This window comes from Paramisgurnus dabryanus, chromosome 5 (genome assembly GCF_030506205.2).
Source record: "Paramisgurnus dabryanus chromosome 5, PD_genome_1.1, whole genome shotgun sequence".
Taxonomy (NCBI): domain Eukaryota; kingdom Metazoa; phylum Chordata; class Actinopteri; order Cypriniformes; family Cobitidae; genus Paramisgurnus; species Paramisgurnus dabryanus.
In genome coordinates, this window is record NC_133341.1 from 36,420,809 (window position 1) to 36,438,384 (window position 17,576).

The following is a 17,576-nucleotide window of genomic DNA, read 5'->3' on the forward strand; positions in this document are numbered from 1 at the left end:
ACCTGAATCCTTTAAAAATGACTAATTACTGTTAAGTAAATTATTAAGTATTATTATATTTGTAGATTAAAGGCTCTTGCGCTGGAATGAGCTTATCTCATGTGTTGACACGGATGGCGAACTCCACTAGAGGGCGAACTCCAACAGTTGTGTCCAAATGTAGTGTACAATAAAAAGGTAGTTTAGGCTATATATCTTTAAAATATTAAAAAAGAAAACATGTAGTGCATTTTTAGTACTTGAAATACAACAATTTACGAAACATAAACAGTTATAAACAAAATAAGTTTAAAAGCTCTGCATTACAGTTAGTGCTATACTGAAAACTATATATATATATATATATATATATATATATATATATATATATATATATATATATATATATATATATATATATACACACACACACACACACGTATATAGATAGATAGATAAATATATAAAAGTTACAAATAGGGGCCTGCATCATATTTACATTTTTTACATTTGGCCCTCGAAGACCCCTACACTACATACTAACCCCATGACTAGAGTGTTAAAAGTGCAGGGAAGTGTAAAACAAGAGTTAATTGAGACAGCTAGGTCAGCATGTGCATGTAAAAATGTTATAATACATGCAAAACCAAAATGCACATCTTAAATGGGTTATCCGATTTAATTGTATGTGCATTAAATGCATTACATACCTCTTTGTTCTTATCAACCAGTATGTCATAGGAGCACAGTTTAAACACTACCAAGCTCCTAAGTAACTCAAGAGTATTTTTGCTTTGGTAGGCGTCTCTGGTCTGTTCAAAGTCAATGGAGATCTTATTACTGAAGGAAGCATCTCGCCTGCCTTGAACAAGCTCCTCACGTGCGTTTGTTTTGGTAGGGTCGCGCGCATGATGACTCCGACGATAACCGTGTCGAGTTGGTAACTTCAAACTCCTAATGTTGCTGTCAAGAGTCACAGCACCAGTAGCAGATAAAGTTTTGCGAAGAGACATGAATCGTAGACTTTGGTTGTGCATGGAATATAAATGAGCACAGTTGACTGCTCAGCTGCTGAAAGAAAACACTTTAAGAGTCACCTGAAAGAACCTCCCGTTATTTAAATTAGGGCAATGAAGAAAGGCTGATTGGTCAGGCGTTCGACGTCTCCGGTTTCTGACGTAGTACGCATGAGACGCCTTAAATAAGATTCCTCTGCATAATGCGAGACACTTCAGAGACTGCTTTACTTTCACTGAATACATAAATGGTCCGATACATTTGCTTACTGTTTTATGTGCTCTTAATCGTCACAGATAAATTTATTCAGTGTTTTATATGCTCATTTTCGTCACATATGGTGTTAAATGTCGCAAAAGGTCTGTTGTGCATGTTTAAGTATTAACAGAAGGTGGAGCCATTGCATCATTTTGAATTATTCCTTTACTACATGACTAAAGGTAAAGTTGTACAACTTACAGATATAGAAAAACTAATATTTTAAAATCAGTTTTGTTACTATTATTATATACTATAATATTGCAGTGTTTTATGTTGTGTTATTTTACTGGATTATTATCATAATTATTATTATGTGCATTAGTCATTTATGACTTTATTTTAAAATTAACCAAACTTCCGATCGTGACAAAACTACCGAATGTCTACATATACCTAATGAATAAATGTTTCAGTTTATTAGCCGTTTTTAATTGAAGATGAAGATTAGAAATCTATTTACTATGGTAAATTGTATTATAATGCACAATATTATAGGAATTACGCTTTGTTAATATTGTATTTTTTGTATTACTACAGCGAAGTAGCCTGCTAAACTTAATAAATACTTCAGCATTTATTTATATTTTACCCTATAGTAGTATAATTCTGAGAATTTACCTACAGTGTAGGCCTACAATTGTAAATACTAAAGAACGTACGGCTGAATGGTTTCATTGAACGATAATAATTTGTTCCAAAACTTATTGTGGTTAAGGTCTGAAACTACTTTTGACGACAAAACATCAGAAAAATATCCCCGAAAGTTACATTTGAAAGAAAAACCACACCTCTTCTCTAAATTCATCACATTTGGTAACATATAGACTACTGTAGCTAACTTGAGCTCGCGCCATTTGCGAAAGGGAGCGAAAACGCGCTCGTGCCCGTGTACGCGCAAGCGTTGAGGCGGTTGTACTGGGGGCTGGATGAGGGATTCACGGTGAAGTCCAGTCACTCAGTCACACCCGCCCGATTGCTGGGGTGGTTTCGGTTAGGATTTGGGGAAAGAGAGCAAGAGCACCGAAGTCCCAAGAAATAGGGACACGATTCAGGAATTTCCCTTTTGAGAATAAAACCGTTTGAACGGCCCATGGACGCAAATAAAATCACGCAACCCGTTTGTTTCTCTACACTTTGAAGTTTATCGGTTGCACTTGGAAATAATAGCGGGTTTATTTGAGCATATCTGAAGTTTTTCAGCAATGAACCAGTTATATCTAACAGTGTCTGGGGCGCAAACTAAAGCCAGAAGTTCTCAGGAACTGGGGCTGGACGGAGAAAAGTTTTTGGTTTTATAACGTCTCCGCGACCTCTCCTCTTTCTCTCCTCTGCTTTTTTCCAGCCATTGGAGTCCGAAAAACAGCGGATAAACATACCGTTACGATTTTTGCGGATATAGTTCCTCACAAACATCCTTGAAGGTTTTGAGTTGATGGTTTCGAGGCTGTGGAGATACAGTGTGAATTTCTGGAGATTGTACACGAGAGGAATGCTGAGTAGAGCCGCATGTAGAGATGATGCTTCTGCCATGGCACCCAAAGACACTTTAGGAGTTTTTGTGGTTTTGCTTTTATGCTTTTGTACCGTTTTCAGTCAAGAACTCAATCCGAAGGGCAGGAATGTGTGCAAAGCTCCAGGGTAAGTTGAATAAAATGTTTGTTTATGGGGGGGGGGGTAGCTTCCTTTGCTTTGTTATACTTTGTTTTATTCAAGTTCATGCAAATTCGTTCTAAGTATAGCAATTATTCTTAACATTTTCAAAAACAAACTTTATCAAATCAAAGTTTATTACATGCACAAAATACAGCATGCAACTGCAGAAAGTTTTGCTGTAATCTCAAAGAACGAACAATCTTCTATCAATAAAGTTAAACGTTTAGTCAAAAGAAGCTTAAAAAATGTATGACTATAATGTTGCGCAGGTAACATTTAAAAGTTATTTTATTTGCCTGTTAGTAGTGTTATTTTAGTATTATATGCGATAAGCGCAAAGAAAATGTGTTTAATTGTTAACTTAAGTAGTTTTATCGATTATGTTACAAATGATTTTAATCTGATGTGTGCCCATAAGTGTAGTTCCTATCTGATGGACTATAGGGGGCGACACCAGTTACTCAAGGACTGAAGTCGTGGCACAGTTTTCATACTTTAAGAAACAACAAAAAATGTCTGTATTAACCTAAATAAATGAAGAATTACGAGACAAACCCTTTATCATGTTAATCTTAAATGAAAAGGAATCTGATAAACACTTTTATATTTATCTTAAATTATGAGTCATGTAATAAACACATTTTATGTTACACATTTTTTTATACAACTGCATTTTAAGTGCACATGTGAAGTATGATTCTTGCGATTTCAGATTCATTGCAGATGTAAACTATTCCCTGACTTAAGCAGAAGTAATTAATCAAGGATGCGACATCTAACCATAACACATCACCCTACTACATCCCATCCACTTGGAATGAAATGTAGGTCACATTTTATTCCAAGAAGAATGGATGGAGAAGGCACATTAAGGTCGTTGCTGACATCCAGATGATTTTTTGAAATCACAAGGATTTGCAAACAAATATTGTACAGCTTTCAAAGCCTAATAGTAGGGTTTGGAGATGATATGAGGGCAACCAACAATACAGCTTTTAGGCTATTTTATCAGGTTTATCTGTCGATAATCTCAAAAGGGCCAAATTACAGATTTAGATTTAAGGTCTTCTTGAAATTGGTCTTTTGCTACTTCTATAGGGAATAATGACATTATGATTCTTATTTTTTATTTGCTATGCAATGTAGTTTTATTTCAGCTCCAACATTGTAGTGATGTAGTACTTGAGTCTGGTCTCGAACTCGAAACCGGTCTCGAGACCGATTTCTGCTTTTTCTCGGACTCGTCTCAGACTTGTTCCTTCAAAGACTTGGTCTTGACTCGACCTCGGACAGTGAGAGGAGAAGGACTCGTAATTTCAGACCGAGTTCTCTAGACCAACGCATTTTTTATGTTCATATAAAAAACCACACAACACATAACAATAATAATAAAATGCAATGTTGACGGGCATTATTTGAAAATGACATCCCATAGTGCAATGCAAAGATACTGCCATCAGAGCCGTTTATTTATCTCTAGAAAAATAGGCAGAGGATGATGCATGTGGTAGGGATTTTTTTAATGATAGTAAAAGCATAGTCCATATTAAGACATTAAGACTGCTCCTCTAAACAATTTCCAATCTAGCTTAGTCTCTAGGCCAAACTGTTGATTATTAACTTGCGTGATATTAAATAATGAATATGAAAACTGACATGTTTTTATGGTCTTGGTCTCGACTCAGACTTGCTTCCTCAAAAACTCGACTGTATTTGAAAACCAAAGGACCCTTCAAAGACTCGGTCTTGACTCGGACTCGGCATAGGCGGTCTCGTCCCCATCACTACTACATTGTAGGGGAATTCCTTTAGCGGTGTTAACTTCTGAATTGTTTACCCCGTTGTTCTTAAATGTGTTTACTTTGAGATTAGTGGCTCCAGATAGTTATCGCAGGATTCGAGATCAAAATGAAAACCAGTAGATACAATCTAGCTTGTATTCTCGCAAACTGTGCTTTTCACAAACGACAGACGTTGACAGGAAGTTCACGTTCATTTTATAAAATTGCTCAGAATTTCCACACAGGATTTTATTGTTGTTGAACCACATTGGCCCCCCAGCTGTTGACTGATGCTCAATTTCCATTTGTTTAAGCTTTTATCCCCGTACACGAACGCGGGTCTAGCTTCTTGTCATGGTTGTGGTCCATATGTTAAATTTGACATTGAGCAGAGAAGTCAGGGCTGTGGTGTAGATCATGTCTGTGGATGACACACACACATAGGCTAAACAAACCCTGAGTGAAGGCAGAGAGCAGACCCCTCGCTTCAGAGGAAGCAAACGTGTGGACAAGGCCTCATGGAGGTCACATGTGGTGGAATATGAGGGGCAGCATATGTCTTACATCCAAGTACTTAGCATTTGGTTTGAAAGAGAAGCACTTGAGCTAGAGATAGGAGGGATCATTTATTAGATGTAAAGAAAAGGCATAAAAGCTTTTATGTTGTAGATAAAATAAATGAAGCGAAAGTTAAATAGTCAATTCAGAATCTGTTACCTAGAAATATTTTAGAGTGAATCGCAGGAAAACATTTCATCCAGTTAAAACACTACCTGTCAAAAGAAGCGCTTAACTGAAATGTTTCCCATGGTTTTGCTGACCAAAATATATTCAAAAAATAAAGTTGCCGCCGAACATTTCCGTCTTCGGATTGGTTGCCGCCGAACATTTCCGCCTTCGGATTGGTTGCCGCCGAACATTTCCGCCTTCGGATTGGTTGCCGCCGAACATTTCCGCCTTCGGATTGGTTGCCGCCGAATCGCGTCATGGCTCATTACCATAAAGTTGAACTGATTTCAACTCTCCTCGACGCTCAATCGGTCCAAGACTCGCCGCCAGCTCTTATTGAAAATGAATGACTTTCGGCCACTTTGACGCTCTCGCCGGTGGATGTATCTGGTGGATATATCGGTGCACCCCTAATTATGTAAGGTCTTTACACACCACTGAAGATATAGTTACATGGATGTATATTTTATTGCATTTCTGTCAAGAGATCCTTCTAGAAGTTACGAAATGCTTCTTTAAATCCAATATTATGATGTAATAATCCAAGGCTTCCTTCATACGTCTGTTCTTATATCTATTTAGTCTATGTTCTTCAAGCTTGCAAACACCATACCAGCTTGAACACTGGCCTGATTTAGTACCTTTGCATTACTAATCACATCAAGCTGTGGCCTTATTTTGGATCCAATCATTGTTGCTCCATGCTTGCTGATCCAACAAGTAATCACTTCAAACGATTGTCTGGTTTCTATGTCAGCCTTCTGACAACGAGAGGGTGGAGATGGGAATGAATGCTTACGCTTGTGTTTGTGCGAGTCTGTGTATGTTTGCTATCCTAAACATCTGCTCTTGTGAAGTTCAGGCAATCTGCAGATGGCACCCAGACATTCCCAGTGTTCCCTGCGAGCCACACGAATGAGATGCATGCTTAGGTCTATCATAGACAGTTGAAATGTGGGTCAGTGCGTTTGCGAAATAGACCAAAGCTGAATTTCAGCCGTCAGAGGTTGTGAGACTTTGTGTTCCCAATGTTCAAAATCTTCATTTGTTTTGTCATCTTTTTGAAAGGTTACAAGAGCTTGTGTGTTGCAGCGGATGGGCGCAACAAGGCGAAGACTGTTTAACGCGTAAGTTCATTCTCTTGCATGATGGATCTCTTCTTGACTTGCACGTTATTTGATTTGCATACAGTATTGATTATATTCATTTCTCTTCAGCTCTCTGTGAGGGTAACTTCACTTGTAATGAGAATGAGGTGTGCGTACGACCGAATGAATGCCGATGCCGTCATGGGTATTTTGGGGCAAGTTGTGACACAAGTGAGTACTTGGTTTTATCCAACTTTTGGGGGGTTTGTCCTCCATAAAGGCTATCTATGTGCTTACGGTACATTCACACGGGGTGACATCATGCGTTGCCGAACTGAATTGTGGATCCGTCGTCCAACATTTCTCAACTTTTCAAGTGGCAACGCGTTCGTCCGCAAATCAGATCGCCTTATGCAAATAACCTAGGCAGAGCCAGCCAATTACGTTTATAGAAACACGGGAGCATGTGTTGCGGCCACTGTGATTGGCCGTTGGCCATGCTTCAGACAAGCCTTTCGTCAAGTGTCAACGCTTTCGGCCCGTGTGAATGTACGGCTACCGTGCTAAAAAAGAAAGAAATGTTTCAAATGTACCATCTTCCCAACACAATCTCATGGCAGTAGGTACCTACAAGGTTACTAATCTATATGAATCCGTTGTGCATTTTTTTGCATTTCGTAGAGTGCCCGCCTCAGTTCTGGGGTCCAGACTGCAAGGGCAAGTGCACGTGCCACCCCAACGGTAAATGTGACGACGTGACTGGGAAATGCACCTGTTACCTCAACCGCTGGGGTAAAAACTGTGAGAAACCCTGCCATTGTCAACAAGGGAAGTGTGACCAGGAAACCGGGAAATGTACCTGCCATGCGGGTTTCTGGGGAACACAGTGCAACAACAACTGTTATTGCAGCATCAACTCAGTGTGCGAGCAGAGCTCGGGACGATGCATCTGTAACCCGGGCTGGTACGGGCGTAACTGTGGGGCTCAGTGCACTTGTAACAACTCACCCTGTGAGCAGTTTACGGGGCGATGCCAGTGCAGGGAGAGGCTCTGGGGTCAACACTGTGAACGCTACTGCCAGTGCGTCCATGGAAAGTGTAACCCGACCGATGGGTCATGTACATGTAAGCCCGGATACAGGGGGAAGCTGTGCCGGGAACCATGTCCTGCTGGGTTTTATGGACAAAACTGCAGAAACAGGTGAGGAAAACATTTCAGTTGTTACAATAAGACCACATGGCAAAATCTTAATATTTGTGTTTTTCAATAAAATATCCAAGGATCCTTAAAGCAAGTTTGTGTACAATAAGACATTTACAATGCATGTATCTTGAACCTGAACCTATTGGCACATAGAAATCAGTTTAAAGTACTTGGATCATGCATTCATTAAATCTTTCCTTGTATTTGTTGCTGGCAGGTGTGGTCACTGTAAAGGCCAGCAGCCCTGTAAGGTTACAGAGGGCCGATGTGTGACCTGCGAGAGCGGCTGGAATGGCACTAAATGCGATCAGATGTGTGCCCCGGGTTTCTTCGGAGAGAACTGTAAGGAAGAGTGTCCACCGTGCAAAGACGGACATTACTGTAGCCGAATCGATGGCAAGTGTTCACACTGCAATCCCGGCTGGATCGGAGATCGGTATGATTGTAACACACACAAAATAAAATTAAATGCAGTTGCTGTAAGTTATGTACTGTATATGATTCTTTATTTATTAATTGGTTTGTATTAGGGATGCGCGATAATTTGCATGCGATAGTCATTGCGCATCTCGTCAGTGAAGCCGGTTCCTTAATTAGTAGTAAATAGCCATCACCTGCTTTCAGATGGAGCCGCATTTACTACACAAAGCCGTAGTTTGCTTGCAGAGAATGGTTTACCAAAACTAAGGAGCTGGATTGATCTTTTTCACATTTTCTAGGTTAATAGAAGCACTGGGGACCCAATTATAGCACTTAAACATGGAAAAGGTCAAATTTTCATGATATGTCCCCTTTTTTCTCTCTTTTATTGTTTGATTGACATTGAGACAGACAGTTTTAAGATCTACTGTACTGCAGAGATTTAATATATTAATATATGTTACACATCAGATAATTTTCCCCAACAGTTAATCATGCATTTATTTAAGACATAACAGATTATATCTGCGTAAATTTTTGCCAAAACACATGAAAAACTGTTATTCTGTCTATGTGTGCATATATCCAGGTCGCACGTCTGTGTACATGCTTTAGATGTGTTAGTCAGCGCGAAGATGATCGTTTTCGAGTTTTGTCGCTCTTAATAACTCTTCAAACATCAAGCAAGTCTTGCACTTTATTTTCTGATACCTGTATGTTTTGAAACCGAAACCAAAATCTCAGTGGATGGACAAGCATCCTTTGGATTAAATAAGCATTTAGGATGGTACACCTTTCTGAAAACGTACAAATAAAGATTATTTTAGATGTTTGAAGACTATTTACTAATAGTCTAATGCTGCATCTCAATTTATCCAACAATGGGGTGGGCCAAGGGTCAAACAGAAATTGCGTGTTGCATTAATCGCACGTTAATAAAATGTAAACAAATTTACGTTAATGCGTTATTAACGTGTTAATTTTGAGAGCCCTAATATATAATCAGTATGTATCGTGTACACAAGTTTGGGGACTGATAAGGACCCTACCCCACTTCACATTGGGACCTTCTTCACTTATTTTCCTTTAATGTGACTCCTTAAGCACGTTGTGATTATTCACAGCTGTTATTCATAAACAACCGGCAAAACCAACATCTCTCTGACTTACATATTTGTGCATAAATTTTGAGGAATATAACATTTAAATATTACGTAAATTGTGGTCCTTTCTTGTCTAGCAATGTGTGTTTATATTAAAACTTAAACACGTTTGTCTTTTAAAAAGGTCTGTTGCGTTTCATAAAGTTTATTGAGTTGGCTTCAGAGAAGTTCACGTAATGTCCTGTAATGGGAACATGGGGACCATCGATGCTCACTGGCTTTTGCGTTGCATTGTGGGAATTTTTAGGGAATGATCAAAACGATTTTGTGATTTAAGACAGCTCTTAAAATGTTTGACTCACTGCTCAGTACCCTGACTACTGAATAAGGGAGCTGATTGAGACGCAGCCATAGTTTACCTTAAAGGGATAGTTTACCTAAAATGTAAAATATCTTCCTTCGTGTTCATCAATACACAAAAAAATTATAAATGTTTGTAACAACGCGAGAGTGAGAAAATTATGACAGGATTTTAATTTTTGGGTGAACTATCCATTTAACAAAAGAGGGGTTTTTGTAATGAAGTCAATAACAATCCATTCAAATTCACAATGTTAATAGTTTGTACATTTTGTATCTGTAGATTTTGTTCATGAGAAAGTCACTGTTAGATTCTTACGCTGTTTATTCATTTCTATATTCAGCTGTGAAGTACGCTGTCCTAACGGCACCTATGGCGAAAACTGTGAGAAGGATTGCAGCCATTGTTTTAACGGAGACTGTCACTTCGCCACAGGAGAGTGTCTGTGTGACCCTGGATTTTATGGGACATAGTAAGTCAAATAGCTGAATCACACACATACTTTCAGTATTAAACATAACTTAGGTCATGTTGATATGTTGCCGTTTCCATGTGAGTATGAATCACAATAAAACTGTTTAACGTGCCATAACAAATAGTTTAAAGATGTGTAACACAAGATGATAAATAGGACAACCCAAAACATAGATTTTTTGTAAATACATTTCTGAATGGAACATTGCACCATGAACAGACATCAGTGGAAACACTAATTAAAAGCATTTATGTACTTGGCACTTTTATTCAAAACGATTTACAGTGCATTCTTGTTGCATGGTTCTTATTCATTTGTGTGGGAAATAAACCCACAACTTTGATGTTGCTAGCGTCATGCTCTACCAGTTGAACTTTGTATTAGAGATGCACCGACATTACATTTTTCAACTGATACTGATAGCCGATTATCAGACTGATACCAAATAATTTATACCGATAGTTTGGTGGTTATGTTAATTTGCATTAACTAAATTCGAAAAATTACATTATTTATATTTTCTATACACAGAGCTCTGACTATCGGCTGTTTTTAAACTATCAGCCGATAGTGTGAAAAATTGCTTTTATCGACCGATACCGATTATTGGCCGATACATTGCTTTATATCTACTTTGCATGTTTCCTTTGTTTATAAGGCAGCACATATTCTCAAATATTATATTTTATTTCTCTTCTCTGCTATTTTTTGTTAATATGGGCCAAAGCACTTAATGTACAGACTCTTTTCAAACTTTGGCTTGCAGATTATTTTAGTGTTCTGATTGTTTTCATGTAGACTTTATATTTTTTGTAAAATCTAAAAGAAATTGAAAGTTTAAAGTAAATTTGGAGTTTATAAAGGCCCATTTACTTTAAGGGGCGGTTTCCCGGACAGGGATTAGACTAAACAAATTTTAAGAGCTGTCCAAACTGAAAACAACTTGCACTGACATATCTTAAAATACACCTTTGTTTTGTCTCAGAATACACACAAGTAATGTTTTTAGTAAAGCATGCTTGTTGAAACTAGTTATATTTTCAAATTAAACTAAGGCCTAGTCCTGATTTAAGCTAATCCCTGTCAAAGTCTTTCCTCGATGTTCACTTGTGCTCTTCTCTAATTTTAGCTGCAACCTGACATGTGAATTCGGTCAGTTTGGCGTGAACTGTGCTCAGACCTGTCCATGCCACGACATGAACTGCAACCCGGTATCAGGGGACTGCAATCTACGTAAGAAAAACTTTTTTCTCTCTCTGTTTGAAAAAATAAATATCTTAAGCTTTATCCGCTGAAGATACAAAAGGGCTCTTGAAGGTTGAGACATACTTGTGGGGTCCAGCATCATATTTTCCATTACGTAACGGGAGAGGAAGTAGCTGTCCACTTGACACAGCTATTTTAAAAACAAAAATGATGTCATTCACTCACTCTCATGTTGTTCCCCTGAAACAACATATATGTTATTAAAGAATTAAGATTCATTTAAAGCATCTTTTTCTTATTAATTATTTGTGGATAGTAACAGGGGTTGTCATATGACTTCAGTGCTATATTCCAAAACTTCAGCTTTTTTCCGTTGAGCGCCGGCCATCACTGTTTTTTCTCCGCTGGGCACCAAGAGTTGAAAAATATTCATCTTTGGGTGAAAAGCTCAGCTCGTCAATGTCACTACTCAAGCCGCCTTTCCACTGCACACGACAAACGATGGCCGATAAGCCGGAAGTCATTCATTTCCTATGGAGAGTCGCAAAGGGGTTGCGTGAGGTGCAGACCGTCTGCGGATGCGAAAAATATCGGATCCGTTTTGAGAGTTGGATCCGTTAAAAAATTTGAACTTGTGCGACTAAACCGCATGCGATATGCCGACCGGAAGTTATGTTTTTCATTGTATTCCAATCACAAACTGTGTGTGAGGTGAAAATGATTAATCCTTCTGGTTTTAATTTTATTAGTAACACTTGAATTCTTAAAAAAACACTTTTGATTACTGATAAGTAATACAATATTAATTTAATTTGTGTACGTTATTATTTTAATCTTGTCTTTATATGTTCTCTCCAAAAAATATTGGCAATCTTTGTCATATATGCATAGCTGTTTATTGTTTCATTCATTTGCATTCATTTATTTATTCCACCATGGTAAACATATTAGAATGAAGCCTCTTGCGCTGAAATGAGCTTCTCTCCCATATACGATTAAACCGAAACTTCATTACGACTGCCACTAGGGGGAGAACTCCGACTGTCGTTTCCGTATGTCGTGTGCAGTGGAAAGGCGGCTTCACTCGGCCGTCCAATCACAGCAGAGGAGTGGCAGGACAAATGTCACAACAATTGACTGGCACATCGTTTAACGTCTAATAAACAAAGCAGAAGAATCATAGCAACCTAAGCGATCAGCTGGAAAAAAGCTGGCAAGTGCCTACAGTCGGCATCCGCCTGGCGTTTTCGGCCGCGTTTAAATGCTTTGGTGTGCAGCCCCCCCAGTGATAACCAGTGTTGGGGAAAGTAACTTTTAAAAGTAATGCATTACAATATTAAGTCACTCCACCAAAAAAGTAGCTAATTGCGTTACTTTGTTACTTTTCATGGAAACATTACTTTTAAGTTACTTTTGTGTAACTTTTTCTTACTTGGCTAAGGCTTGGGCCCAGTTGCATAAAGCAGTGGTTCCCAAACTTTTTCAGCGTGCGGCCCCCCTTGTGTACGGTGCATTCCTTCTCGGCCCCCCAAAGAAAATTTGTGACAAATAACTGTTCTAAAACTCAACATTTTAATAAAAAAACATTAAATTATACGAAAAAGTACTGCTTTTGGTTAGTAGCCTTATTTTTTTAGGTTTAATTACACAGAATTCATGATAAATTAATGTATTTCATAAAATGTCATAAAACTGGGGCCCCCTGCCACCATCTCGCGGCCCGTTTGAAAACCACTGGCATAAAGCACCTTAAGTTTTTGCCTTAAGTATGACACTTAAGAGGTAAATTCCCCTTACCTAAGGGAATAATTTAAGGGCATTTCATATAATCCCTTAAACAGTTCTCTTAGGTAAGGGAAAACGTTAAGTGTTTTAACGACAGCGACCCAGGTTGGTTTGCCGTTATAAAATACTACTAATACTACTAATACTAATAGTTGCCATGGAGACGCTACTCAATGCATAAACCCAGTGACAGCTTTAGAGAGGATAACAGATAAAATAAATAAATGAAATGGATAATGAAAACAAAAAAAGAAAGGCAAATTAGACAGATGAGGAAAAGTGTATACTTCTTGAGGAATATGGTAAAAGAAAGACAATTATAAAAAGCAAGTTTAATCCCATCGTAACTGCTGCCAAAAAACATAAACAGAAATAACTGAGAAAATTAACGCACGGAATCTTGGGGTAAAAAGGACTGTTCAGGAAGTAATAAAAAATAACATGAAAATATATCTGTGGTGGCAAAAAAAGAAATAAGCCTTCACAACAGGGAGTCCAAAAAAACTGGTAAGAAAAAAACGCACTTTAAATTGTATTAGCTTATTTTACACAAATAGCTAATGGTTACAAAACTGGTAAAACAGGTGGAGGAACACCGCCGCCTGAATTGTCATGCTCTACCAAAATGGTCCAAGACATCCTTGGGGCGGACTCAACTGTCCTGGCTGGCATCCCTGGAGGTTTAGAGATCGAAGCTGAACCAGAGGAACAGCATAACATGGAGTGAGAGAACATTGTCTCAACATAAAAAAGCAACATACATAAAATCTAATCAAACTAATTACTGCTATGAGATTAAACAATTTTAAATTAAAGATCATAAAGGCATAATATATGATTATTTGGTCATTGTTAATTAGACTATTTTGTATATGTTTCAAAAACTTGTGAATTGCAGAAAAACGCAAATATCCTCTTCTGTCGCGACAAGAGAAGAAATTCTGGAACTGCAGAGGGAAGTCCTACAGCTACAAAAGACCAAACTGCAGTTACAGATTGAAAAACTCAAACAGGAGAAGGACAATCAAACTTCTACAGCTACAAAACTGCACTGAAAAAATTAACTTTTTGGTGTAGTAATATATATTAGATTAACTCTCATAATTTCTATATAATAATATTAACATTTATTGAGAACTAGATTTTCCTAAGTAAAATTATGATAAATACACAATTAATTCATGAACTGTGTGGGAATAGTAAGTCTTATTAGATATTTTCTTGTATTATTTAACTGTTTTATAGTCACTGCACATAGTTCTAAAATAATAAAGTAAATTTTAATCAAAATCTTAGTTATTTTAACTTGAGAATATTAAATCCATTAAACTAAAAAAATCAAGTAAAATTTACTCAAATTTATTTGCACATGTGGAATCCTGAAGCCTGAATATTTTTATTTTTTTAAGCTTTATCACAGAATAAGAACTGATAAGAATTTAACTACTTAAATATTTGTTAATAAAATGTAAAGGTTTAAGCTCTTATATTATTGTTGTTGTAAATGATAATTTTGTGAAGTCACCGTTTAGGTGATCAGTGTTTCTTTACATGAACCCTGTTCGGAACATTATATTGTATTTCTCTACACAGTACTGACAATGCATGTCAAAAACCCAGTTTGTGTGCGTTTCTGTTCAGAATCAAGTTTATTCAATGACTGACTTTTAGTGTATTTTGTGTTATAATGCCATTTATAACACTAAAAATAACTAAGTCCATATAACTATGTTAAAGAAAATAACACAGTAAATACGATTAATTTAATATTTTTAGGACAGCAATGCTCCAATTTAAAAAAAAAAAACGAATAGACTTTACTTAAACGATTAAAATAAATCTAACTTCTAAAAAAAATAATGAAGTAACATTTACTTAATTATTTAAAATATGTTTTTCATGCATTATTAAGTAGATTTTATTTGATTTTAGTAGTTGTACTTAAAAAAGCAGTACATTTTCATGCAAATTGTTAAAAGTAAATTTTACAAGGTGTTTTTTTCAGTGTGTAGAAGTTAAAAATAACAATCACATAAATGGATAAATAAATACATTTAATGACAGTTCTTAAAAGTGTTGTGTTTTTTATGTAATCAAAATATAGTAACAAAAAAATCAATATATACAAATAATAATTAAAACATATAGCGTATATACATTCATCTAAAATATTAATACTTGTATAACATTGTTAAATTTGCAATATATACCTAGACATTTATACTACTTCTAATAATGATACTAGTTATTACAATAACTTAATTATTACTCTTGCTACTAAAAGGCCTACATTTTATTTTTTTTTACCTTACCTACTTTGCTATCACACTAATTAAAGAACACATTCAGAATTGCTTCATGGGGCTCTTCTGCTTCATCCTCCTCTTCCAAGGCAGAATACATTTTTGACATGTTTAAAAGAACAACACATGCGTTACCCCCAACACTGGTGATAAAACTGAAAGATTTTTGATGTTTTAGTTTTGATTCTGAGATGTTGTAAGTTTAAATATTGACACTGCAAAAAATAATTTTCAAGAAAAAATGTTCTTAGTATTTTTGTCTTGTTTTCAGTAAAAATATCAAAACATTCTTAAATAAAGATGCTTTTTCTTGATGAGCAAAACGACCCAAGAAAATAAGTCTGGTTTTTAGACCAAAAATATTAAATTTAAGTGATTTTGTGCATAAAACAAGTAAAAAATCTGCCAATGGGATAAGCAAATCTTTCTTGAATTTAGTGTTTACGAAAAATGTTCAAGATTTTTTTGCTTACCCCATTGGCAGATTGTTTTGCTTGTTTTATGCACAAAATCACTTAAATTTAATATTTTTGGTCTAAAAACTATTTCTTGGGTCGTTTTGCTCATGAAGAAAAAGTATCTTAATTTAAGAATTTTTTGATATTTTTACTGAAAACAAGACAAAAATACTAAGAATTGTTTTTCTTGAAAATCATTTTTTGCAGTGTAAACATGTTTTATACAGGTCAAAAGTGTTTGTGAGTAGATCAGGAACAGACCTGTAAACCCGATTCTCACGCTTTTTATCCTGCTGTCATCCCATTCTAATATAAATATTAAGTAATGTTGAGGTTGGAAAATTTCCCTTATTTTCACATCCCAGTGTTTATGATAAGGAACACAGCACATTTGGTTTCATTGCATTCTGTAATTTCTGCAGAAAGTTGCGCAGAAGTCCAGCCCATGTAGCCATTATAAGACATTATACAGCTCTTAAATCACATATGGTACCCTGCCAACATCAACATCATACATTGTTTTTACTGTATGTGTCTGATTTTCACAATGTTCAAAATGCAGCGCAGACACCGTAATTGATTTGAGAGTTACATAATATTAGCATGAATAAATGATTTACCAGTGAATTCCAGATCACACGATAGCTTTGTAACGTAATGTAAGCTATTAGTCACTGAAATTCCTGCCGGCCATTGTAGTCGTGTATTTATAATGAACTGTTAACTTTCATTCGGCTTATTTTTTAATATTATGGCTTTGGATTTTAAAATGGAGTTTTGCTGTCAATAACATGCCCTTGTAGAGGTTTGTGTGCGTAGTCTTTACTACACTCTAAAAAACAAACGGTGCTATATAGCACCAAAACAGTTGCTTTGGATCGTAACGATAGAAGAACCATTTTTAGTGCCATATAGCACCAGTGAAGAACCAGTGAAGCACCAGTGAAGCACCAGTGAAGAACCATATAGTGCTATGTAGAACCATATGTGGTGCTATATGGCCCCTATATGGTTCTACACTGGTGCTTCACTGGTTCTTCACTGGTGCTTCACTGGTTCTTCACCGGTGCTATATGGCACCAAAATGGTTCTTCTATCGTTACGATCCAAAGCAATTGTTTTGGTGCTATATAGCACCGTTTGTTTTTTTAGAGTGTATGTAGGTCATTGCTGTACTGTAGACAGCAGCAGTTCCGCATAGCCGCCCTGATGGGCTTTCCAGACAAGTGTCTTACTTTTACGGCTGTGTTTTTTTGGCTCGTTTCCTGCCTGCCTAGTTATTTCACACAGCTGAGAGGAATACTGCAGGATGAGAGCGAGAGAAACGGCAGTGAGGAAAGGTGTGGGTCAGTACAGGATCTGAATGAAAGCAGTAATGATGTCACAGTGGCAGACCTTCCTTTAGACAGCTGAGCTTTCAGGATATGCATGGATGTCTCACACCCCACGCTACACCTGACCCAAGAGCGGCTCTTTCCTATCATAAATCACAAAGGTTGTCATTGGTTCTTATGCTTTAATTGTTTTTATACTGTAATTTATTTATTTTTATTTCATTTTTCCTATGAGCTCTCATATTTAAAGTATGCTATTATATCTCAAAAGAAATCTCATAATGGGGCGGTTTCCCAGACAGGGTTTAGATTAGTCAAGGACTACGCCTTAGTTATATTAGGACACTTAAGTAGTTTTTACAAACAAACCTTATAAAAAACAATACTGGTGTGCATCTTGAAACCAAACAATGGCACTG

At 36.7% G+C, this 17,576-nt stretch overlaps 2 protein-coding genes across 3 annotated transcripts in view; one reads left to right on the forward strand and one right to left on the reverse strand.

The window, feature by feature from the left end:
- prodhb (proline dehydrogenase (oxidase) 1b) overlaps positions 1-1,086 on the reverse strand; it is a 31,893-nt gene extending 30,807 nt beyond the window's left edge. For both annotated transcript variants that reach the window (XM_065250948.2, XM_065250946.2), the window contains exon 1: positions 690-1,086. In XM_065250948.2, the coding sequence (XP_065107020.1) occupies positions 690-1,016 (327 nt within the window). In that variant the 5' untranslated portion in view covers positions 1,017-1,086. The remainder of the gene's footprint in view (positions 1-689) is intronic.
- A 1,047-nt stretch (positions 1,087-2,133) lies between these two features.
- scarf2 (scavenger receptor class F, member 2) overlaps positions 2,134-17,576 on the forward strand; it is a 31,650-nt gene continuing 16,207 nt past the window's right edge. Inside the window, exons 1-7 of the mRNA XM_065250945.2 lie at positions 2,134-2,895; positions 6,489-6,547; positions 6,638-6,739; positions 7,190-7,709; positions 7,930-8,148; positions 9,940-10,068; positions 11,201-11,304. Coding sequence (XP_065107017.1) covers positions 2,690-2,895; positions 6,489-6,547; positions 6,638-6,739; positions 7,190-7,709; positions 7,930-8,148; positions 9,940-10,068; positions 11,201-11,304 — 1,339 coding nt within the window. The 5' untranslated portion in view covers positions 2,134-2,689. The remainder of the gene's footprint in view (positions 2,896-6,488; positions 6,548-6,637; positions 6,740-7,189; positions 7,710-7,929; positions 8,149-9,939; positions 10,069-11,200; positions 11,305-17,576) is intronic.